The 23,231-nt window shown below is 51.8% G+C and overlaps 1 protein-coding gene across 2 annotated transcripts in view; it reads left to right on the top strand.

Annotated features, from left to right (window-relative positions):
- The window catches only part of PIK3R6 (phosphoinositide-3-kinase regulatory subunit 6), a 35,116-nt gene that overhangs the window by 5,866 nt on the left and 6,019 nt on the right, over nucleotides 1-23,231 (top strand). For both annotated transcript variants that reach the window (XM_030461943.1, XM_030461942.1), the window contains exons 2-15: nucleotides 6,128-6,238; nucleotides 9,599-9,682; nucleotides 11,367-11,458; nucleotides 13,641-13,709; nucleotides 14,174-14,306; nucleotides 15,590-15,659; nucleotides 16,207-16,390; nucleotides 17,040-17,187; nucleotides 18,328-18,414; nucleotides 18,994-19,444; nucleotides 20,500-20,593; nucleotides 21,341-21,463; nucleotides 22,096-22,206; nucleotides 22,931-23,021. In XM_030461943.1, coding sequence (XP_030317803.1) covers nucleotides 6,226-6,238; nucleotides 9,599-9,682; nucleotides 11,367-11,458; nucleotides 13,641-13,709; nucleotides 14,174-14,306; nucleotides 15,590-15,659; nucleotides 16,207-16,390; nucleotides 17,040-17,187; nucleotides 18,328-18,414; nucleotides 18,994-19,444; nucleotides 20,500-20,593; nucleotides 21,341-21,463; nucleotides 22,096-22,206; nucleotides 22,931-23,021 — 1,750 coding nt within the window. In that variant the 5' untranslated portion in view covers nucleotides 6,128-6,225. The remainder of the gene's footprint in view (nucleotides 1-6,127; nucleotides 6,239-9,598; nucleotides 9,683-11,366; nucleotides 11,459-13,640; nucleotides 13,710-14,173; nucleotides 14,307-15,589; nucleotides 15,660-16,206; nucleotides 16,391-17,039; nucleotides 17,188-18,327; nucleotides 18,415-18,993; nucleotides 19,445-20,499; nucleotides 20,594-21,340; nucleotides 21,464-22,095; nucleotides 22,207-22,930; nucleotides 23,022-23,231) is intronic.

Below are 23,231 nucleotides of genomic sequence, written 5' to 3'. Positions count from 1 at the left end.
GCTGGGTCCCTGCTGGGTCCCTGCTGGGTCCCTGCTGGGTCCCTGCTGTCCTGCGGGGAGGTGGGAGAGGGGACATCCAGGGAAGAGACCAGGCTGGTGAGGGGAGTGGAGAACAAGTCATAGGAGGAGTGGCTGAAGGAACTGGGGATGCTCAGTTTGGAGAAGAGGCTGAGGGGAGACCTCGTTGCCCTCTACAGCTCCCTGAAAGGAGGGTGTAGGGAGGTGGGTGCTAACTTCTACCAAGTGAATAATGTCAGGACCAGAGGAAATGTCCCCATGTATCACCAGGGGAGGTGGTGATTAGACATCAGGAAGATTTTCTTTACTGAAAGAGTGGTCAGGTGTTGGAACAGCCTGCACAGGGAGGTGGTGGAGCCACATGGGGGTATTTCAAAACTGTGTAGATGTGGCACTTCAGGACATGCATTGGTAGCTGAGATTGTAGGGGATTTGTTTTTCTGCTTGCTTCCTGTGTGTATGGTTGGACTCGGTGATCTCAGAGGTGCTTTCCAGCCACGATGATTCTGTGATCTCCCAAGTCTGGCAGTGCTCAGCAGACCTCCCAAGAATGGTACTTAGGACCCAAGCCAGGGTGTGCTGAGCAGCTAAGGATGCTTGGACATGTTGGAGAGCCAGGAAAGGGTGGTGGGAATGCCAAGGCAACCCAGTTCCCGTCACCAAAGGCTTTGAATTTCTTTCATGGCCTCAGGTATTTCTGCATGGCTCAGTCAGTGTCTGAGGTCTTTCACCTAGTCTAGGGACTTTGGGTTTTAGAGCTTTTCACCAGCTTTTGATAAGCTGTCTGAGGGAGCAGCAGGTCTTTGGGGGAGGTTGTGCATCCCTGTGTTGTCTCCAGTGGACAACCTGAGTCACTTCCCTCCACTCACTATGATGGTTGAGGTGACTCATGTGGATGGACACATCTCCATCCTCCTATTATGGGATTTTCAGTATCACACCAAAGTCTTCACACCCTGAGGGCTTCAAAAGGACTGAGCTTCAGTCCCTTCTGTGCATTCAAGCTAAGAGGGAAATACCCTTTTTTTTTTTTTTTTCTTTTTTTTGGAGGGGGACAGGGATGTGCTGTCCTGCAGAGCTGGGCTGTTCCTTCAGCAGGTGTGCCAGGCCATGGTGGCAATCCCATTGCTGTGCCACATGGTCACTGGGAAGTTGTCTGGCTGAACTTTGTTGTAATGGTCAGCAGAAGTGAACAGGCTGGGGGAGCTGTAGGGTGGGACATGGTCCATGTGGCCTCCTGGGACTCAACTCTGGTCTTGGTCAAGCTGGATTCCCCTGCAACTCGTAGATGTTCTTGGGTGTTTGCTGTCAGGGTGGATCTGATGGACTTTAATGTCCCTTTCAACCTAAAATATTCTATGATTCCATGGTTTTTAAGAGCATAGTCAGGTGGTTCCTGTAACTAACCTAAACCCTTGAGAAGGTGGTAATTGAGTCACTAAAGTTCTTCTTCCCTACAACCCTCATGATCATTGAAAACTGAAAGGAGGAATGTGACTTCCCTTCTGGCCCTTCCTTTTAAATTTTTCTCCTACAAATGGAAGAAAATACAGCTGATACTAGGGGTATTTTAAGAACTGCAGAGAGGAAGCAGGGATTTGCAGCTCTGCAAAGAAGTGGGCTGAATGCAGAGAGGACTCTGGTCTTGCTGAGCTGGCAGACAGCAAAATAACCAGTTATGGGATGAGATGTGTCTTGTGTCTGCTGCAGGGAAGAGATCCAAGGAGGGAGGAGGAGGGGGACAGAAAGCAGAGAAGTCCTCATGGGGTGGATCAGGGAATGGATCAGCTTCTCCCCCTCTCCAGCATATGCTTTTGGGCCCCGTGCTTTTGAGTTTCCCCTTGGCTCCTCCACCTTCTCCCCATGGCCAGGTGCTCTGCTGGGCACTGTAAGGTCTTCCTCTTCCTGGGGAGAGGTTTGTGGTCACCAGCCAGCTCAGAGCAAGCTCATGGACCCAGGGCCAGCCCCAGTCAACATCACCAGCCTTGTCCTGGGGTGTGGATGCCACAGGAATTAGAGCTTTGCCCTCCACCTCCCACCTGCTGCACCTCAGGCAAGGAGGAGATGTCCTTCAGCTGTGCCTGATCCACCTCCTCCTCACCATGTGCCTGCTGGGACAGTTCTGTGCCCCCAAGGAAGCTGTGGTACTGGGAGGGAAGGTGAGTGCATCCTGGAGGGGGGCAAAGTCCTTGCTGGCATGGTCCTTCTGCTGCCACTGGCACTGGGGACAGTGTATGGCCAGGCTGGGATGGGGGATCCTTAAAGCACCTACCAGTGCCTGAAGGGGCTCCAGGAAAGCTGGGAAGGGACTTTGGACAAGGGCCTGGAGGGATGGGATGAGGGGGAATGGCTTGAAGCTGGAAGAGAAGAGATTTAGATTGGACATTAAGAAATTCTTCATGTGAGGGTGCTGAGCTCCTGTCCCAGGTTGCCCAGAGAAGCTGTGGCTGCCCCATCCCTGGCAGTGTTCCAGCCCAGGTTGGATGGGGCTTGGAGCAACCTGGGCTGGTGGGAGGTGTCCCTGGGCATGGCAGGGTGGTGGGTTTGGTTGTCTTTAAGGCCCTTTGATGCTCAGACCAGTCTGGGATTCCATGTTCCTGCTCCCAGCATTCAGGGGAGCAGGGCAAGGGTTCCCCAGTAAAGGTTTGAACAATCCATGTGGCACAAGGACCAGTGCAGAGTCCTCCTCACAGAAATGGGGATAAAATTCTCCTTCTTGTGCCAGGGATGGGTCATTTCAGGAGAGATGAGGTGGGCAGGGAGGGATGTCTGCAATAGGGGCTCTGGTGTCTTGTGCTCAGCAAAGTCCCCTTGGCTGACACCACCCACTCCCCACAGGTGACATCTTCTGTCTCTGCTCTGATCCCAGCACTGGGGTCTTCATGGGGTGTGCTTGAAGTTCCACACACCCTCTGCTAAAACACTTTTTCACCCAAATCTGCAGCTCTAACCATGTCATTGGAGCTTGAGGTGGCTGTTGTGGCCCTGGGTACCCTCACCATCACCTGGTGAGCTCACATGTGGGGAGGAAAGCCAGCAGAAAATTTCCTCAGTGAAAATGAGTGAGTTTCTGCTTAGTGAGGTCCCTGTGCTGGGTCTGGCCAGTCCAGGTGAGAAGCAGGAGCTGATGTATGGCAGGGACCAGGCTGATCCCAGGCTTCATGCCTCTTCCCATCCAACATTTACCCATCCTCCTGCAGCCAGCACAACAGAACTCTGCATACTCTGGAGAAGGGTTTCTTTGGTTTGTTTTTGGTTTTGTATTTTCCACTGAGTTTTGTTGGCACTAGATGATCTTATAGGTCCTTTCCAACCCATTCTATGATTTTCTAGGGAGACTCAGAGCAGGCAGGTGGACTGTGTATTCCACCTCAGCTCCTCTTTGCAGGTAGGGAGGAAGACCAGGAATTTTTTTTTTTTTTTTTTTTTTTTTTTTTAAGCATCTCGACGAGCCGAGAACTGAATTCCTCAGGCAGGGGGAGCTCACATCGCTTCGGCTCTGCCGAGGCTTTTTCTGAATCTGGAAACCAAGCGCTGGCGAGCAGCTGCCCTCACACCAGTGGGCAGGTAGAATGTGGATGAGGAAAACCAGTGACAATCAGCAGCAAGCCGGGTTTTGCTTCAGCAGAGGGGCTGGAGGAGCTGCTGGGCACAGGCACCGTGGGTCCCACCCAGCACCGTGCTTTTTCTAGCAGGAAACAGCATTTTGAGCCCTGCAGGGCCAGCCAGGCCCCCGGCCATGGGATGCTATTGCCTGGCATTTGGTGCTGCCCCCACGCAAGGGGTTAGGGGAAACAACACTTCCCTTCTGCAGGCAGTGGTCCAAGAGGGTGATCTGTAATTTCTGAGATTGGGAGGCTGAGGGGAGACCTCATTGCTCTCTACACCCACCTGGAAAGAGGTTGTGGTGAGCTGGAAGTGGGTGTCCTCTGCTGTATAAGCTGTGATAGGATGAGAGAAAAGGGACTCAAGTTGCTCCAAGGGAAGTTTAGATTGGATATTAGAAAACTTTCTCTATGGAAAGAGTGGTCAGGCATCAGAACAGACTGCCTGGGGCAGTGGTGGAGTCATCATCCCTGTAGGTGTTCAAAAAACATGTGGATGTAACACTTGAGGACATGGTTTAGTTAGTTGGTAGTGTTGGGGTAGACTTGATGACCTTAGAGATCTTTTCCAACCTTAATGATTCCATGATTCTGTGATTAATTGATGTTCTCCTCTTCCAGCTCAGACCCTGTCACACCAGGAGTCACATCTCATTTTTGCCTATAGAAGCAAAGCCCCATTTGTCTGCAGCCACTGGGCTGATGCTTGGTGCTGGCTCTCAGCACTGTGCCTGGGATGTGACAGAATCCTCCCCTGGCTCCCCAGGGTGCTGAGCATCTCCAGGGGACTTCATCTAGAGCCTGGCCAGGGTGGTCACCTGAGAGGAAAGGGCTCATCCATCACCCCAGCAATACCCACATGCCTCAGAGTTGGGATTCTGAGTTTGGTGTCAGCCATCCAGCTGAGCTGGAGGAGCCAGCCCCTTCCCACTCCTAGCCCTGGACCAAGCTGCCTGTTAGCTGTGCAAGCACAGCCAAGGGTTTGCTACAGATCCCTGCAGACAGATCCCTCTCCTTCTCTCCCATGTCCTCTCCACTTTCAGCCGTGTCCGGGAGCTGCTCGGTGGGAGGTGGAAATCCACCCCCGTGGCTCAGTGCCAGGCCTTGTTATCCAGTTCCAGGGCCAGAAATAAAGGCCACACACGGGTCTGAGGTGGGTTATGAAAACTTGGCTTGCTGCAGGAAACCTTTCATGAACTTCTGAAAGCTGCTGAGAGGAGGATGCTGGTGGGGCACGAGTGGTGTGTGGCAGGGACGTTCCTGCTCGTGTCTGTTCACCCCCTCTGCAGCCACAGACCTTTTGGGGGTGGTGAGGGATAGTTACAGATTTAGGACTCGCCTATGTGGAACTAGGGTCTAAATCTGCAAATTACAGAGAGCAGAACCCTAAAAGGAGCAAAGATGTGAGTGGAGGTGTGGGTTGATGGCCCAGCTATGTTGGGAGGGGGGTGGGATGGGACTGTGCTGTTACTGCAGCCACAAATGTGGGTGTTTCAGGGAAATCATAGAATTCCAATGTATGGGCTGGTTTTGTTTGGTTGCTTTTTGTTTTGGTTTGGTTTTTGTTGTTTTTTTTTTCCATCCCTAAAAGAAGAAGGGGCAAAACCAGCAGGCTGGAAAAGCCTCAGGTCTGGGAATGCTGACCACAGCATTGCAGCTCACCTGGTTGTAAATCACGGTCCTGCAGTTGCTACTGTGCCCGTGGATGACAGAAGGGAACACACCAGGGGAGATGCTACCTTGCCATGGGCATTGGGAGACAGGACCACCAGGTCCTGGGAGCAGGAGCTGGGAGGGAGCATCTCAGTTTCCCATGGAGGATGCTGGTGTCTGCTCTGCTCTGCCCTATGCTGGCTCCCCAGGCTCCTGTGCTCATGTCACAGGCAAATCTCCTTTCCTTCCTCCTCAACTCATGGGATTATTTATTTTGTTCCTCTTTCGTTGGAGAGAACAATGCTTGAGGGCAAGGGAAGCTGTCAGGCTCCAGGCTGGCTTCCCTCTGCAGCACAACGGGCTCCTGAGCTGTCCTGGGGCTTTGCTTCCCTGGGGTGCTGAATTAGGATGGCAGCAGCTCAGCACAGCAAAGGTAGAAACCTCATAAAAATTTGAGTTTGCCTGTTTTCTTTTCCCTCTTTCTGCTTGGATTTTACATATCAGGCTCAATTTGACTTAATTTGTGCATTTCTTCATAAATCCTGGGGATGACAAGATTCCCAATCCTGCTCTGCTGAGCGATGCTGATGCCCACCCCTGGCTTTTCCTTGCTGCACCAAGAGTTCAGATGGGTTCAGCTTTGAGCTGAAGTTTTCTCCAGCAAAACACAGCCCTGGAGACATGCTGTGCTCACACTCAGGGCTCTGACTCCCTGTGGGACATCCTGACCCTGCTGTCCCCTGCCCATGGTGTTCCCAAAGCTTTACACTCCCTTGCTGGGGTTGAGGGTGAACCTCATCTTCACCACCAGCCTAATCCAAGCCCTGTTTTGTTTTGTTTTTTTTCCACAGGTGAGATCCAGGACCCAAGGTCATGCCTGTGGGGAGTGAGGAGCAGCCAGGCACCCACCCCATCCCCTCAGCCACCCCCCCGTGCTGCAGCTTCAGCCATGGAGAGCACAGGTGGGTGATGCTGAGCCTGTGGAGTGGGAGGTTCCAACCCGATGGACCCACCTCATCTGCTTCCCTGTGCCTTGGTTACCCTCTGGTAAAATAGGTGGATATCTAAGGAGGATTCATTGCCACTGGGCAGACCCTGGCCCTTGGCAAGGTGTTGGCAGATCATGCTGGGTAGGTGGGAAACAAGGCACAAAGAACCTGAGGGGCAACCAAAAGATTTGCTGCAGGACACTTTGAAACTACCAGGTCTGGCACCTCTTCATAACAACCATAGCATAGAATGGGAGGGGACCTTAAGGATCATCTAGTGCCAATCCCATGCATGGGCAGGGACACCTCTCACCAGCCCAGGTTGCTCCAAGCCCCATCCAACCTGGGCTGGAACACTGCCAGGGATGGGGCAGCCACAGCTTCTCTGGGCACCCTGGGACAGGGGCTCAGCACCCTCACACCAAAGAATTTCTTCCTAATAACCAACTTAAATCTCCTCCCATCCAGTTTAACGCCATTCCCCCTCAATCTATCTCTACATAACCTTCTAAAAAGCCCCCCTCCCCAATTCACATTTGAATTTTGAAGGCAGTTTTGTGTTTTACAGTACTTTTTGTGGTGGTTTATTTTTCCCATATGTTTTATTTTCACACTGTTTCACAATGTGAGGTCGGTCTCCCAGCACCCCTAGGTCATGGCATCAATGTTGAAAGGTTTTATTTCATCTCTAAGTCACCGTGTTTGTTGTTGGTCAGTTGAAACTGTTTTTAGATCAAAGTGCCTCTTGTTTGGGTTGCTCTGATGCTTTGCTGCCTGTGAAGAAACCCCAGTGTATCATGACTGCAGTTGCTTTTATTTACAAAAAGAGGAGAGCATTTCTCTCAGTGCTCAGGAAAAGCTTCCCCTAGCTGTTAAAAAAAATACACAAATGAAAAAAGTGTAAGGCTTTTCAAGGAGTCCATTATTGTGTAATTCCCTAGTGAAAACCCCATCCACATAGTGAAACTGTGGAGCTTTACAAGACCAGGGGAGAGGAAACAAAGAGAGAGAGAGAATACACATTTCCAAAGGAAAATTTTGACAGTTCCCCAAAGGAGACTTCCAAAGTGAGAAACATCTTAACACAACTCCAGCTGCCACCACAGCACTAAAGCAGTCTTCTGTAGATGATGCCTGAATTGAATGAATCCTCCTCAGAAGCATCCTGGAGGGGATGGACCTCCCTGGGGTCAGTAACTCCAGAACTGGTTTGGCTGTTGGGGATGTCCTCAGGGTGGGCCATCCCCAAGACTTTCAGTTTTGCATTTCCCAGTTGTCTTCTCTGCAGGGCTTGTGTCTGCTGCCCCTGTTTCCTGGTCACCATCCCCATGGTCCCATAGCATTGCAGTTCTGGGCTTGGAGAAGGCAATAGGGTGGTGTTGTCTCCTGTCTGGCCACGCTGCCTGCCCTGGGAGCTTGTGACAAGGAGGCAGCAAAGATGGTGTGAGGGGCAAAATACTCCTGCTCCCTGCAGTGCAACCCCAGTGGGGACAGTGACAGCTCCGAGGTGCCACATCCACTCCCCTTTGTGAAGACCCTAGTCTAAAAGACAGAGCAGAAGAGCAAAAAAATCATATTTTTTGATTTGAACCCATCCTGAGCTTGGGTCTGCATGGGATGAGGCCGCAGATACTTAAAGCAGCCCCATCTTCTCCATGATGATGTCTTGATGGTCCTCTGCCCACAGGAATACTCCCTGGAAATGGCCCTGCTGTTCTGACCCCCCAGCCAAGTTGCAAAATCCCTCCTGGATTTTCCTGTTTTTTTTCCCACACTCCCAACCCCACAGCTCCCAGCCACCATTCCTTGTGAATCCCAGAACATCTCCTGCTCCACCAGCCAGTTGTCTATTGCTGCCCAGAGCCAAGGGAGGAGGTTGGAAGGCTGTGGTCCTTCAGCACAGCTCTTAAGTAGTGTCACCCTGGCTGCCTCCTGTGTTTCTTATAGGTAGAGATAGGTGTCCATCACTGCCCTCCTGCCATCTCTGGTGCTTGGGGAAGATGAAGCTGTGGTAGAAGAGGGTGTAGAGGGAAAGAGACAATTCAGGAGCAAAACTGAGCAAGAAATGTGGTGGTAATGATACCAAAAAGCAATGCCATATGGACAGCTCAGAGCAGACAGGACTGTGTCTGGAGCTCCCTTAGGACCTGGATGAATTGCTCCTGACATCCTTGCCATGCAGGTGAGACCCACTTGGTCACTGCTGGCAAGGGCTGGACCCCACCTCTGGGCATGGAGACAGGAACCTGCCCTAAGGAAAAGGGCCCTGGGATATTGTTACCACAAACATCTGGGATCCTGGATCAGGCCATGCTCTGGCTGCTCCAGCCTACAGCTTAGTACAGAAGGAGAAGGTCCCCTGCTACTTCCCAGCTGTACCTAAGGCTTTCTTTAATTACTATTTATCATCACAAAGGAGCAAGAATTGTTTTGCTGATAGAGTAGCCCAGTGTGAGGAGAGACAAAAAGCCAAGCCATGGTGGATTGAAAAGACCTTGCAGCTTTCCCAGCCCACACCCCACATGCTTTTGGGGCTGACTTTTATTTTATATCTGCAACGTGTCAGCAGGCAAGGCCAGCCAGCTGTCATGTAAGCTCACCCCAGGATCACGAGCCCTCACCCCACATACGAGTCATACCCCAAACTGGGTCTTGAGGTTGTCTGACTTATTTTTGGCCAGCAGCAGGATGCAGTTTGGTTTTAACATCTATAAGGCATTTGTGGTGGTTACGAGGCAGAAGCACTGACATCAGAGCCCTGCCTGGGGCAGCAGAAGGTTCTAAGGTCACACAAGTGGGTGGTGACACATCTGGAAGAGGCTGCAAGGGGGTTGCAGGTGGAAGGCAGGAGGTGACACGCTGACCTGGTGGCTCTGCTGGGCTTTCCCATGCAGCAGACCTTGCTGCATGAGTGCTCCTTGTGATGGGTGTGAAGCTGAATCCATGTAGAGCCAAAACACAGAGGTGTGTGTCTGCTAATCTGGGGTGCCAAATTGGGGGTTTAATTGCGTTATTTTCCATATTTAAGGTGCATGTTTTTTTACCAAACAAGGAGAGATAGGGGGGCTCTGCAGAGCTCCTGGCTGAGCAGTCCTCTGCCGGGCTCCTCTACCACCATGTCCCTGCAGGAGCACTTTGCTCCCAGTATAGCTCCTTGGGCCACCAGTCTGTGGGGTGGCATTCACCACACCAGGGAGGGGGGGGTCCATCAAGCAGGCTTGACATCTGCTGAGATGACCCGCCTGGAGGGTTTGGTCCCCAGTCACACCCAGACCTGTGTGACTGCTCCTGGGGGGGGTGTCCTGGCTGCTCACATCCCCTTTGTCCCCGCAGAGCTGGAGTCAGACATCCTGCGCCGCGTCCGCACGCTGCTGCGGGAGCTGGACCGGCATCACCCTGCCTGCCAGTGCGACCGAGGTAAGGGGGACCCTGGCACTGCTTTGGGGACAGCATCCACCCTTCCCCCTGTTAAAAATGACCGAGACTCAATATCCTGTTAATGGTTTAATTAATTAAATTGCAATAAGCAAAACAGCGCTGGCTGCGTGGGGAGTCTCCGCTCCGCTCACACGCACTACCCCTAAAACTCTGGAATTACCTTTTATTGATTACAACTCTATGCATATTCAAAAGGGGGTGGGTCTACATACATATTCATAGGATTACATCATGCATTATAATATTCATGATAGGCAGAGTCTTCTTTTGGGAAATATCCAGGGGCCCTCAGGAGGTCTTTGGATGAAGTAAGAGGTCTTCCTCAAGCTCGAACTTTTTACCTTTCTTGATTTTGCTGACTTCATTATATTGTTACAAGGTGATATCAGACCCTAGCCATAACTTTCCCCTTATCTGCTGGTTTTGACATCTTTATGTTCTTTTTGTGCAGATGTTCACGTTCCTTTGGTGCCTCGTTAGCCTTGGCACTGCCTTGTTTTAAGAACAGGACCTACACTTTTAATTATCTTCGAGACAGAAGTTAGCCTCGTTAGGGCCTTGTAGTGTTCACACTGTTTCAGTGGAAAATTACGTCTTAACTGCTTTGTCTAGCCCCATATTCACTTCTTTCTCAGTTTAATTCTTTCCTGAATTTTACGGGTTAGGAATACAAATTCATCAACATATGTTACACCCCTCTGCATCATGGGGGCACAACGTGGCCCAAATCCCTTCTCCTCCCCTTCTCATCCCCCCATAACCACCTTTCCATCACTGCCAGGGACACGGGGTGGCTTCATCTCTTTGGTGCTGCTCTGCCCTTTCAAAGACACTTTTGGAGGTGCTAAACCTTGGGGAGTTCCTGGGCTCTCCATGCACCAACCTCAGCAGCCTCCATTCCTCCCCAGGGCTGTTACATCATTCCCACCCCTCGGGGGTGAATGCCAGGGGGGGTGATGCTGGTCCCAGCTCTGACACCGACTCTGCAGAGCTCCCCCCTGCGGGGATATCCCCCCTACCACCCTCGGCTTCTCATGCTAGAGTCAGCTGAAGTCCCTGTGTTAGGATTTTGGAGAATATAACTCTGCAACTGGACTGCTGCAGCTTTAGGGAAATTTCATTAATTCTGAAAAGTTGATTTTTTTTTTTACCGGGAGTGCACAGAATACTTACAGGTAATTAAACTCGATGTTGTCTAGAATGAACCTTGCCATCTGCAGGACTGAGCTGCTCTGTGCTCCCCACTGGGAGTGTAAGCAACCAACTGGGAGTGTGCTGGGACCAGCAGGGAGCCAGATCCCTGGGGACAGGGGATGAGAAACACAGCAGAAACACAGCTCCAAACTTCACTTCCATTGCCCTGCCTCACTTTTTCTACCCCACCTCCAGTCCCAGGACCTCTGGGACCTTTATCTATAGGTTTCCCAGTATTAGAGGTCTGACAGGTCAATGCTACCCAGCCAGGGCAGCAGCATGACTTATCCCTTGCAGAGGGCTGAAGAGGAGCATGGTTTAGCTCTGACAGTGATGTCAATGTCACATCCCAGTGGGTGATTTTGAATTTATTTTTTTTTGCAGGAACAGCCCCCACATCACCTGCTTCCTCTAATCCATCACTGCTCTGCTTGGCAACCTGACCTCTTTCTTGGCTTTCACTTCTCAGGGATGCTGCGATGGACCCTGCATAAAAAAATTGACCAGAATCCCAGTAACAGCCCTGTCCTGGTCAGGATCCTGGTGAAGGAGCTGGAAAGGGTGAGTATCACCTCAGAGACATTTCCTGAACACCAGAATTGGCCCTGCTGTAGCTTATGCCCTGTTGTGGGACCCAGAGGAGCAGATTCAACTGCACCCCAGGGCTCTGCCTCCCTCCTGGGGCATCCTGGGTTCAAGATGGATATAAGGTGGTTTTGAGGACCAGGGCTCATAGCACAGAGTAAAAAACTCAGTGGGACACCAGTGCAGAACTGACAGCTACAGGGTTTGTGCCAGAATTGATGGTGAGCCCACTGAGAGAGCAGAAACCTCCCGATGCTGCAGCTTGCAAATAGCAGAGTGTCAAACACTTCCGACCACCCTCAAATCTCCCTTATCCCACCCCAGCCAGCTGGAGTCACAGGTAGAGTGGAAATTCCTCCTCCACATCACTCATTTCCTTCCGAGATGGTGGTGGGAGCAGAAACATCTCACCCAGCATCCTGTCCTGAGGGGGTCTGACAGAAGCCTTGCAATGGATTTATTTGTTTCATTCATCTGTCTTGTCATTTTCTGGTCTGGTGTAAACTTTCAGCACCCTCAGCAGCCTGATGCAACCTGGTTTGTAGTTTGCTGAGATGTCACATGTGGAAGTAATACCTTTTCTTTCTCCTGAACCTGCCCCATTTTCCCCAGCACCCTCTCACTGTGCTGCAGGGAAGAACCCATGTCCCCCCCTCCACCTCCTCCTTCTCCCACCCCAGGTGGTGAGCCCCTGCTACTCCTCTTTTTTCATGGCAACCTCCCTGCACCATTTTCTCTGCATCTTTGCTATTTCTCTTTTCAATCCAGAAGGATGGAGCCACCATGCTCAGTGTTGCCCAGTTTCTGTGTCCTGCCAGCTGCTGCTCACCCTCTGCAGATTGTCACCTCCCTCAACACCCCCATGTCACACACCTGAGCTGTGTCACCACTCTGCCTACATCCCAGGGCTGAGGACATTGAACATTATCCTTCATTTTGGTGTCCAGTCTCTTGAGCAGCTCTGAGTCCACCTGCAGGCTCTCTCTCCCTCTCATCCCCTTCTGGCAGTTTTGCTTCCAGCAGTGCCTTGGGGAAGGGATCTCTGGCAAATCCAGCTGGCCAGGAACACCCACCTCACCCTTGGTCATGTGAAGGGATTCCCCCAGAGGGCCTGAAGTCTGCTTTCCTCTGCCAAAGCCATGTTAGCCCTTTCCCATCCCTCAAATATCACTCTGCTGCTCTTCTCTTCCCTTGCCCTCGAGGGATGTCAGACTTTCTGGTCTGGAATTCCCTTCGTGTCCCTGAAGCTCTTGGAAATCAGTGTCACTTTGGTAGTGCTTTATTTATTTATTTACTTATTTTTCATTAGCAATTTAGCAGTTTCATGCTTGAGTTCCTACAGGGCTCTGGACAAATATCAGCTGGTCTCAGCAATTCAGTTTTATTCATTTTATTGGTCTCTTCTAAAGCTTTGCTGCCATCAGTTCCATTTAACCCAGATCCATCAGCACAGCAGCCCTGAAGAGAGGGACTGGAAGTATCTTTGGGATGGAAATCTCTTTTCCAGGTTTATCCAGGGACTTTCCCATTGCTGGAGCTGTCAGCTAGAGACAGGTTGCAGGGAGAGGCCAAGGCTGTGTGGGCTCAAGCATCCATCTGGCTTTCCACAGGCCAGGATGGGGATGCAAGAGCATCTCTCCTCTCTGTCTACTCTGGTCCCACACCCACCAAATGTAAAAGAGGATTTTGCCAGAGCATTTCCAGTGGTTTTATATTTTCACATGATTTTTTTTTTTCCCAGCAGCAGAAAACTGAGGATTTTGCAGGAACTGAGGTCCCCAAAGAGCTCAGTTAGAAGCTTCTGCTCACTCTCTCCCACCCTGACTGCTGCATTTGGCAGCTCTTGGCATGCAGACAGCAGCTCCCAGAACCTTCATGTCCCTCCAGCAGTCTCCAGCCCTGTGATGTGCTGGGGGCCACACAACCTGGTTCAATCCCCAGCCCCAAGGTCTGACTTTCATAGGATGCCCACAGGGCAGGACCTGTCTGTTCCAGAGACACCCTGATGACCTGTGGAAGGACTCCAAATTCCATCTTGACCTGGAGAGCATCATCCCTGAGCCAGGATGAATTCCCATGGTGTCCTTGTGTGTGGTGGCTCCCCTGGTTCTGGTTTCTGGTGCTGCCTGTCCTGACTGTGCCTTTTTTGGTCCCACAGGCAGAGCGAGGTGACTTCAGACATTACATCATCCCCTTGCTGCACACTCTGATGTATGCTTTGATAAAGGTAACCTGCCCTGGGGCTGGCTGGGGCAAGAGCCAGGGAAATCAGAAGCCATAGGAGGGGCCACCTGAAAACCTCAGCACCTATTCCTAGCCTGAAATATCCCAGTACTTGCCCAGCAAAGCTCTGGGACAACCCCAGGAGGACTCAAGAATGCTGCTTGACAGCTGAGACATCTGTGACATGGGTGGGAGTGACAGATCCTTCCAGCTGACTCCCTTTTCTGGAGGTGTTTGGGTGCTGATGATGGTGGTGGAAGCCTCAGCCTGACAGAAATGTGAGCCCACAGTCCTTCAGCAGGGCTTGCTGGAGGGTTCCAAACCACTGTAGGGCCTGGTTCTCCTTTATATATTGCATTTAAATGCAGATTGAATTTTGTGTAGATCTCCCACCCTGGTCTCTGTTGGGGACAGAGCACTATTAGGGATCACTGTGGCATCTCCTTTTCTACCCCTTCCTCCTTCCAGGCTCCCTGCATCTCAGATGAGCTCTGTGGCAGGGTGTATGATTTCTGTAAGAAGCTGCTCACCCTGCCCAAGCCTTTCTGCACCATTGGCTTGGACTATGCCATCAGGCTGAAGATGGAGAGGACAGCACCAGGTATGAAGGCTTTTCCATGCTGCCCTGCCTGGCACAGGGGATGGCTGGGACCCTCGGCGAGGTGGCAGTGGAAGTTCAGGAGGGTTTCCATACTTGAGCTGGCATTCAGCTAATGCAGAGGGCTGTGACAGCAATTTCTGCAGGGGACTGGCCAAACTCTTGGGGGTCTTAGGGATAAATTGGAATGGGAGGGCTTCACTCTCCTGATTTCAGGCTGCTGAGCCTTAGCAGAAAACCTTGGGGTCCTCCTGCTGTTGGTGGAGGCACCACCAGAGTCAGGACCAGCACATCTAAGGCAGGTGTAGATACAGCCTCTGTCTAGATGGGAAACAGGGTGTTTATTCCCACAGCCTGGGCATCTCAGGGAATTTTCTGGAAGTCTCCTTTCTGTACCATGAAGTCTCCATCTGAGATGGAGTTGTAGGCTGCTCAGCATGGGCTCTCCCACCACCACCCATCCACTGGGTTTTAGGCACTAAAACATCATTGGTTTCTGCAGAGAGCAGTCTCTTCTAGAAAGCAAGCCAGAGGACAATTCTATTTTCCTTTTTCTCCATGTTCCTCATTAAATTGTCCTTGTTAAAGTTCTCTTTAATAAGAGCCCTCAAAAGTAATCCTTGAAAATAGTGCAGGGTGCAGGTACCTTGTGAGGAGCAGGTAAAAGATGAGAAACCTGGTGGGAAATGAGAGACAAAAGTTCCATTCATGGCAGTCTCAGTCCATCACCATCACCCTGACTGCTCTTCCCCAATACCACTTTATCTGAAGCTTCAAGGTTCTCCTTTACCTTTCCTGGCTTCTGGTACCAGAGTGATTCATTCTGGAGAGATGGGGATCTCCAGTGTGCCTTTTCTCAGAGCTTTCTGAGGTTCACAAGATGACTGGGGGGTGGATGCACCTTCTCCACCCTCCACCTGAGGCTAAAGTACATCTCTCCTGGTTCAGAAACCCTTGTGCTCTTCACACCCACCCAAACACTGTCCCTCAGCATGGCCCCAGGGATGGAGTAGGGCTCCTCCTCCTGCTTCCAACTCTGCCCCCAAGCTCATCAACAAAGGAAGGGGAATACAGGAAATAGTCCCTAAATAGAAGGAGTTTTCTTTTTATGTAGCTTTGTCCTTGACTATTTTTGACTCCAGGCCCAGTTCTTGGATCTTTACATCAAGGGGTGTTTGCCAATTTGGCACCTCTACAACCAGGAGCAGTGCCAAGTTGCTCCTGTGAGTTGTGTTGTTGCTTCTCATGCTCTGACTCCTGTGTGTTTCTCTTCTGGTGTTCCCTAGGTACATTGTACCAAAGAATGGTCATTTCTGAACAAAGTCTCAAAAGCAACCCGTACCCTTACCAGGAGAAGTGAGTAGAGCCTCATCAAATGGGTTGGTCCTTTTATTTCTTTTACAGTCTCACAGTGAAATCTTTCCTTTTCCTGTGCTCTGAATTAATGTCAGATGGAACAGATGATTTGCACGTAAGCCACATGGCAACACATGGTTTTGGGGACACAGTTTGGTGGCACCTGGTGCCTCACTAAATAAGCTTGGCATCAGGAGGCTCATGTTCCTTTCTTGTCTCCCAGTTTATTTCCATGGCCCTGGGAGCTTCCCTTTGGGAGGGAAACTAGACAGGGAAGGGGAATATCAGCAGCCACCCATCATCAGGTGGGAAGCTCTGGCTGCCCCATCCCTGGCAGTGTTCCAGCCCAGGTTGGATGGGGCTTGGAGCAACCTGGGCTGGTGGGAGGTGTCCCTGGGCATGGCAGGGGGGTGGGAATGGATGAGCTTTAAGGTTCCTCCCAACCCAAACCGGTCTGGGATTCTATGATAATGAAGACATTAGCTCCTTGTGGCATCCCTGGTGTCAGTAACCAGGAGTCCTCATCTCATCATCCTATCCCACACAGGATTTTCATCTTTGCTGATCCAGAGCTGCTCTCTGAAGCCATCTGCAATGCATTGCTCACTGACACGGAGGCAGCTCAGGTCTCCCAGAGCCCCCGGGCATCCATGTGCTACGTGATTACCCATGCCATGCAGGCAGCCCTGAGTGAGGGCTGGGACATCAGCAGCTTGGAGAGAACCCTTCAGGTAACTGGCAGCACTTCTGCAGAACCACACGGGCTTTGCCAGTGGTCCTGCTCTTGCTGGGCACCCCGGAGCAGTGAAAGAGCTTTTGGCAAGTGGAGAGACCTCCCCCCAGCTTGAATCTTCAGTTTGAGTCTCCAGTTTTGCAGGGTGAAGCTGGCCCTGCTGCTGAAATGCAGGCTCCTTTGTGAGCCACTGCACAAAACATCTCAGTGGGAATCTTTCAGTTTTCACCAAAAAACTCCTTCAAGGAACTGTGTGGCCACAGTAAAACAAACATTGAAAGAAAGGCTACTCTGCAGGGGCTGTCTGTGACGTTTACTTCAAGGACACCTTTGTGTCACTTGTGACCCCATCTCCTGAGAGTCACTTGAGTTGGGTGACTCTGCAGCTGACTCCCTGAGCTCATGACAGTTGGGGAGCTTGGTGTCCATCAGCTGCAAACCTGCCAGATCTAAACTTTAAGCAGACAGCACAGACAGCATCTCTCTTCCTCCAGCCTTCCCAGGGACAGGAGGACATTTATGCCCTCTGCTACAAAACAATTTTTTCAGGGCTCACTTGTACTCTTTCTGCCCCCTCCCGTGGCCCTGCCTGGGGAGCATCTCCTCTTGTCACACCACCAGGTGTTAAAAGCTGCTCCTCACTACAGGACATGCCCACAAGTGATGTGGAACACTGGTTCCAGCAAGTGGTGGAAGCAGTTGAGTGTGCAGGGGACCAGGTGAATGCAGACCGTGGGCAGCATGCAGCCAGGCTGGAGAAGATTTACCATGGCATCCTCAGCTCCTGGCAAGCAGGTGAGCTCCCAGCCAGCCATGCATGATGAGTAAAGAGAGCCATGGTAGCTCTCTGCTATGTCCTCACCAGTGCTCTCATCCATCCATCCATCCATCCATCCCCACCTTCTGTCTGCCTCCACTTCAGCAGCATCCATCACCAGTACTAGGTTCTTGCAGCCTCACTCCCTGCAGTGACCTGATGTCCAGTATGTGGCAGTGGAAGGTGGATTTATCACCTGAGGAAAGGGACTGTGGCAACCTCTGCTGCTAATTCAGATGTCCTGCAGCCCAGAGACATGTCTCTGCTGTTGATAAAGGCTGAGACATCATCCCGGGGTGGGGGTGGGACAGACTCTCTAGTGCTCTGCTGCTGGAAGATCCATCCTGCCCTGGCACAGTCTGGGAGATACTGTGCAGCAGTCCTGAAAGCTCCTCGTTCTGATGTGGTGGACAGTGGTACTGCCATCTCCTTCCAGCCCTGGCAGTGCTCTGTGCCAGCCTGGTGCCATGGGGCTACAGGGACTGTAACTCATGACCCCATCCATCCCAGCTCCTCACCCAAATCTGGGGTAGACCAGAGGGAAATGGAGGTCATGCTTCCCTCTTTACAGCTACTCCTGATCCCTGCAGCCCCATCCCTGGAAAGAGCTGGAGACTGTCCCAGAGCAAGACAGGGAGAAGAGCAGCCAGTGGTGAAGGGAAGGAAGTGGGACCATCTCCTTCTGATGGCAGTGAGCTATTCAAAAGTCTCACTGCTTCTCACAGAGCCAGCATGGGTTAAAACCAGACAGTGATGGTGGGGTCAGAGAACTGTCCTGCATCTCAGCTGAGATTACCAAAGGAGGGCCTACCACATGCATTAGTAGAGTATTTTATTTATCCTGCAATCCCTCTGCTATCTGCAGCAAAGCAAGGTCCTTCACTTGCCTCTTTCCCCATCTTCATTTCTCCCTTTCACTGATGGTGTAGGTACCTTCTCATGGCTCAGTTTGAGAGAGCAGTGATTACAACTTCAGGTCTGGCCAGAAGATGATCAGCTCTTGGGGTTAGCACAGGTTATCTCAGCCAGCACCCAGCACAGCACCCGTGGGGGGTTGTGCACCCATGCAGGAAAACTGTTTGCTCCTCTGTGTCACAAGCATCCTTGTTTCCCACCAGGAGATGCCCCCTTGGGAGGGCTGCAGGGTACCCCTCTGCCCAACCCCAGCATCAGCTTTCACCTCTGGACAGAAGAGGACCAGCTCTGTGAGTGCCCTGGGGAGCTGTGGCAAGTTTAAATGGTGCCTGGGGCTGGGGAGCCTGTGCAAAACCTGTCCTTTAGGTCTGACTCTGGGACAGTGAGCTTCACAACCACTGTCTAAGGGCCAAGCTTAGGGGGGGGGCTTGTGGTGACTGCACCAACCTCCCTTCTGTGGGGTGTCGGGGTCAGAGCAGAGGGTTAGAATCATAGAACCATAGAAAGGGGTTGGAAGAGACCTCAAATGATCATTGAGTCCAACCCTCCTCCTGCCAAAGCAAGGTCACCCATAGCAGGAGCACATCCTGGTGGGCTTTGAATGTCTCCAGGGAAAAGGGGGAGAAGGATGAAGGAGATGAGGGCAGGGAACTCCGTGGGTCAGGCTGCAGCAGGGTGTGCCCTAAGGACCTGATTTGTGTGGGACTGAGCTCTCTTTGTGGTGCAATGGGAAATGGGACTGAAAGACTGAGTCCTCTTGGACCCTCTGGTGGAGATACTGCCCCTCTGGTTTGCATGAGAAGAGGGGTGCTGGGACAGAACCAGGGCTCAGCCAGGCTTTGGTTGGATTTCCCTCCTTCTGTCTGCAGGGAAGGAGTTGGTGCTGTTCACTCGTCCACTGTCCCAGAGCTGTGAGCCTGAGTGTCTGAGCCAGGACCTGGACAAGTTTGAGATCCCAGAAATCATCTCAGACTGCGAGTGCTGCCAGCGGACCCGTTTCTCTGTGCTCTCCACTGACAGTGGCATTGAGAGAGACCTTCCCGGGGCAGCAGAGGAGCCCATTGCCCCTGGCAGCACTGAGACAGAGCAGTCCCGGCTCCAGAGGAAAGGTGGCATCAAAAAAAAGCCGTCACCGATGGAAAGCGTGGCCTTCCTGCAGGCTGCCTGTCCTGAGATGAAATGCCCAGTGAAGCCACAGAGAAGATTGGGAATCCCCCCTGAGCCCCCAGCCCCGTGCCAGAGGCTTCACACTGCCCGCATCGTGCTGCTGGGGGATGACCGGATCCTGGGACGCCTGGCCCGAGCCTACCACTCCCTGAGGTGGCCACAGCCTCTTTGGCTCTTGGGGCTTGGGAAAAAAATGAGGACAGAGCTGGGGCTTGCTCTTCAGCCTGTTGAAGCAGCCAGGATGGCTGGAGATGAGGTTGAGTTCCAGGGGTTTTGCATCCCAGGGGCCATGAAGGTGATCCAAGGGCTGGAGCAGCTCTGCTCTGGGACCAGGCTCAGAGAGCTGGGGGTGTTCAGCCTGGAGAAGAGAAGGATGCAATGGGGAGACCTTAGAGCACCTTCCAGTGCCTGAGGGGGCTTCAGAAAATCTGGGAGGGACTTGGGACAAGGGCCTGGAAGGATGGGATGAGGGGAAGCTGTTTCAAGTTGGAAGAGGGGAGATTGAGGTTGGACATTAGGAAGAAATTCTTTAATTTGAGAGTGCTGAGTCCCTGTCCCAGGTTGCCCAGAGAAGCTGTAGCTGCCCTATCCCTGGCAGTGTTCCAGCCCAGGTTGGATGGGGCTTGGAGCAACCTGGGCTGGTGGGAGGTGTCCCTGTCCATGGCAGGGATGGCACTGGATGAGTTTTAAGGTTCCTTCCAACCCAAACCATTTTATGAAATGCATATATCTTCACTGGCTGCGTGTCATCATTTGGCTCTGTTGGTTCAAGTTGTGCACATGGGAAGATTTTCTTTTCTGACCATGGAGAGGGTTAAATGATCAATAAAGGAGGCAAGATATCTTTTATGAAAAAGGCAAAAATCTGAAAGAAAAGCTGTTTTCCAGCCACCTAGCCAGGAAACCAGCTTGGGGTGGGTCTGAGTCATGGTGCAGAAAGCCTGGGAAGCAGAACTGGATGCAGAGGAGACCTTGGTCTCATCTGAGAGGGCATCTGCAGGACACCCCTTGCCCCATCATCTCCACTTTCTGGATTTGGGAATGCAGGGATATTTTTGCCATCCTGTCTGTACAAAGGTGGCACATGAGGAGGGCACAAGCTCTTGCTGCTGATCAGCTGTGGTGTCCAGGCACTGCCCAGCGTTGGCCAAGAGATGTTTTCTTCTACCTTCCCCTTGTGACACAACTATTTGTTTCTCCATTTGAAGGAAACGAGAAACACGTCGAGTTTTCCTGACTCCCAGGCTGAACCTGCAGTTCTACTACATCCCAGTCGTGACAGAGAAGCCAAGCACCTTGGAGGTAAGTCAGGACTTGGCAGCTCCCAGTGCTGCCACTTGCTGCCAACAGCTGATGATGTTTTTGAAGGAAGAGCAGGGGAGGTTACAGGAATTTACACCCATTAATGCCTAGTTCCCAGAACCAGGAGGATGGGAGCCAAGACAGGGTGGTTGGGCTCAGTTTGCAGGCTGACTTTGCCAATCTATCATCTCCAGAGACATTCAGGTTGCTCCAACCATCCTGAGAAGGTAATAACTCACAGCCTAGAAATGGTTTGATGCTTTGCCCCAGCTGTAGGAGGATCAAGGGAGTTTTAGCAAAGGACTGATGCTCTTCTCACCTCCCATACACTTAGGGGAAGTGGCTGGCCCTCCCTGAGGGCTTTGCCTGCTTGGTTGTGGCCCCTGTTTTAGTTCTACAAGCCACTGCCTTGCAGCTTATCTTGGTCAAATCTCTTCCCCTCTGTCAGCCTATAAATAAACAGTCACAGTTCTCACAGGATTTTAAACTGGCCCAGAGCTGCCTGTAAATCCTGACAAATGTGCAGTTCTAAAAACGAGTATTCCTCCTTTTAATTCATCACTTCAGTTTTGTTCTTGAGGGCCTGTTCAGTGAGTCCTGCAAGAAATCTTTTACCACCTTCTCTGGACCAAGCAGGGATGGGTGAACAACTCACAGGGCATTTGTGGCCCTGCTTCTTTGTCTCCTCTTACTGCTCCTGCTATTCTGAGCCAGGATATTCCTCTGAGCTGTCTGTCTCTCCCACAGGGCCACGCTGCCACCACACCAGAGGAGCTCTGCGAGGTGGCTGGGTACCTGGGCAGAGCTGACCCATGGTACCAGAGCAACATCAGCACCCTGTGCCACATGATCCCCAAGCTGGCTACCATGGTACGAGGGGAACCTTCCCACCCATTCCCAGCCTGGCCCCTCTCCCCACTGCTCCTGCAGTGCCTGAGGAGGAGTTTCTGCCTTGCAGGGCTCCTCTGTGCCATAGATGGAGACTTTTTCCCTGTGAACTCTCCCCAGGGCTGGCGGCAGGGGAGGGAGATGTGGCTGACAGGCCACAGGACCCATTCACTGCTGTGGGATTTTCTTTTTTTGGTCAAGGGGCAGGAAATGGCAGATTTCAAGAGAGAAAATGGAAATGAGGCATTTGCTGAAACACCCCCAGCTCTCGTTTACTGGCAGTTTGAGCCACCATAATAGCCCATTAAAAAAAAAAAAAAAAAAAAAAAGGCTGGGGTGAGTGCAAGCCTTCACTTCTTCCATCCACTTTGGTTGTGGGTTGTGGCAGAGCAGCTCAGATAGATGTGGTGCTTCAAGAGATGATTCAGTGGTTAAAGTTTTGTAGGACTTACAGTTGGACTCAATGCTCTTGAAGGTCTTTCACAGCCACAATGACTCCATGATTCTATGACGGCTCGTTGCTCATCATTTATCTAGGAAGGTGTGAAGGTTTGTGGCAGCATTTCTTGAGAAGTGACTGTGGCTGACCCATGGTATGGTTTGTGCCCCCTCAGCCTTCCTCTCCGAGCAAACATCTGGTGACTGATCTCTTCATCACTGATGTCATTGCCTACTACGTCCGCATGGGCACCCAACCCGTCAGCTTCCAGGTCTATGCTGTGAAGGTGGGTGCCACACCTTCTGTCCCACATCTCACCTGACCCTGCAAGGCCTTGCAGAGCCCCATTGCTGGCAGAGCTGTGCAAAGTCAATAGGGTCTGAGGCCTTTTGGCAAAGCTGAGCCTGAATCTCCATGTCTGTCCCCTCCTTTGCCAGGCTCCTGGATACGGTGACTTCCTGGAGCACAGCTCAGTCACTGATCCCAGGAAGGCTATTTCAGGACCACCCAAAAGTCAGCAAAATGAACCTTGGCATTACCCTCTAAGGACCCAGATATCCTGCTCAGCTGAGCTCACCTTTTCTCAGGAGCTCTGGCACCTCCTGCTGCTTTGAGCTTGTGGGCAAACAAGAGTTTTCTGAGTGGCTTTGCCCAAACCCACCTGTATCTTGCAGGGGCTTTGCAGAGCTTCCTCAAATACCATTTTATTTATTTTATGCCAGCTTTTCTCTGAAGTGGTCTGGGAACTCTCATCTTTGAGTGCACAGGGACGCACAGTGGCAGGGGACACTGCTCGTGGCTCTGCTGCCCAGGTCCACCAGGCTCATGGGCTTCAGAAAGCAGAGAAAAAGCAGTTCTCTCCATCCCTCAGAGCCCCTGACTGCCTTGATGAGGTCATGAATTTCCCTTGATCATGTCACACCTGGGTGCTCTGGATGCCACAAGCCCAGTTTGACATCACAAGATGACTGAACAGGAGTTGCTCTCAGAGGGTTTTTTTTATCTTCCAGATTTTCTTCAGTGACCCAGCTCAGGAGCCAGCTGAGGATGTGTTCCTCACAGAGCTGCTCACCCAGGTGCAGGACAATGTCTCCCACAGAGGTGTGTGTGTTCCCCCAGCTCCCTGGCTCCAACACCTGCTCACCCTGTGGCAGGCAAGGCCATGCCATGGGGCAAAATCCCTTGTCCTCTGGAGGCTTCCCTAAACCTCTCCATCTCCCTTTTGGGTGCATGGCACCAAGAAAAATGAGGGATCTTGTGGTCACTGGCTCCTGGTCTCCACCAAGCTTTGTAGACTGTGCCTTTAGTTGG

This window comes from Calypte anna, chromosome 18 (assembly GCF_003957555.1).
Source record: "Calypte anna isolate BGI_N300 chromosome 18, bCalAnn1_v1.p, whole genome shotgun sequence".
Lineage (NCBI taxonomy): Eukaryota > Metazoa > Chordata > Aves > Apodiformes > Trochilidae > Calypte > Calypte anna.
Note: the sequence above shows the minus strand (reverse complement) of the source record. Positions and strands in the feature narration are given on the sequence as shown.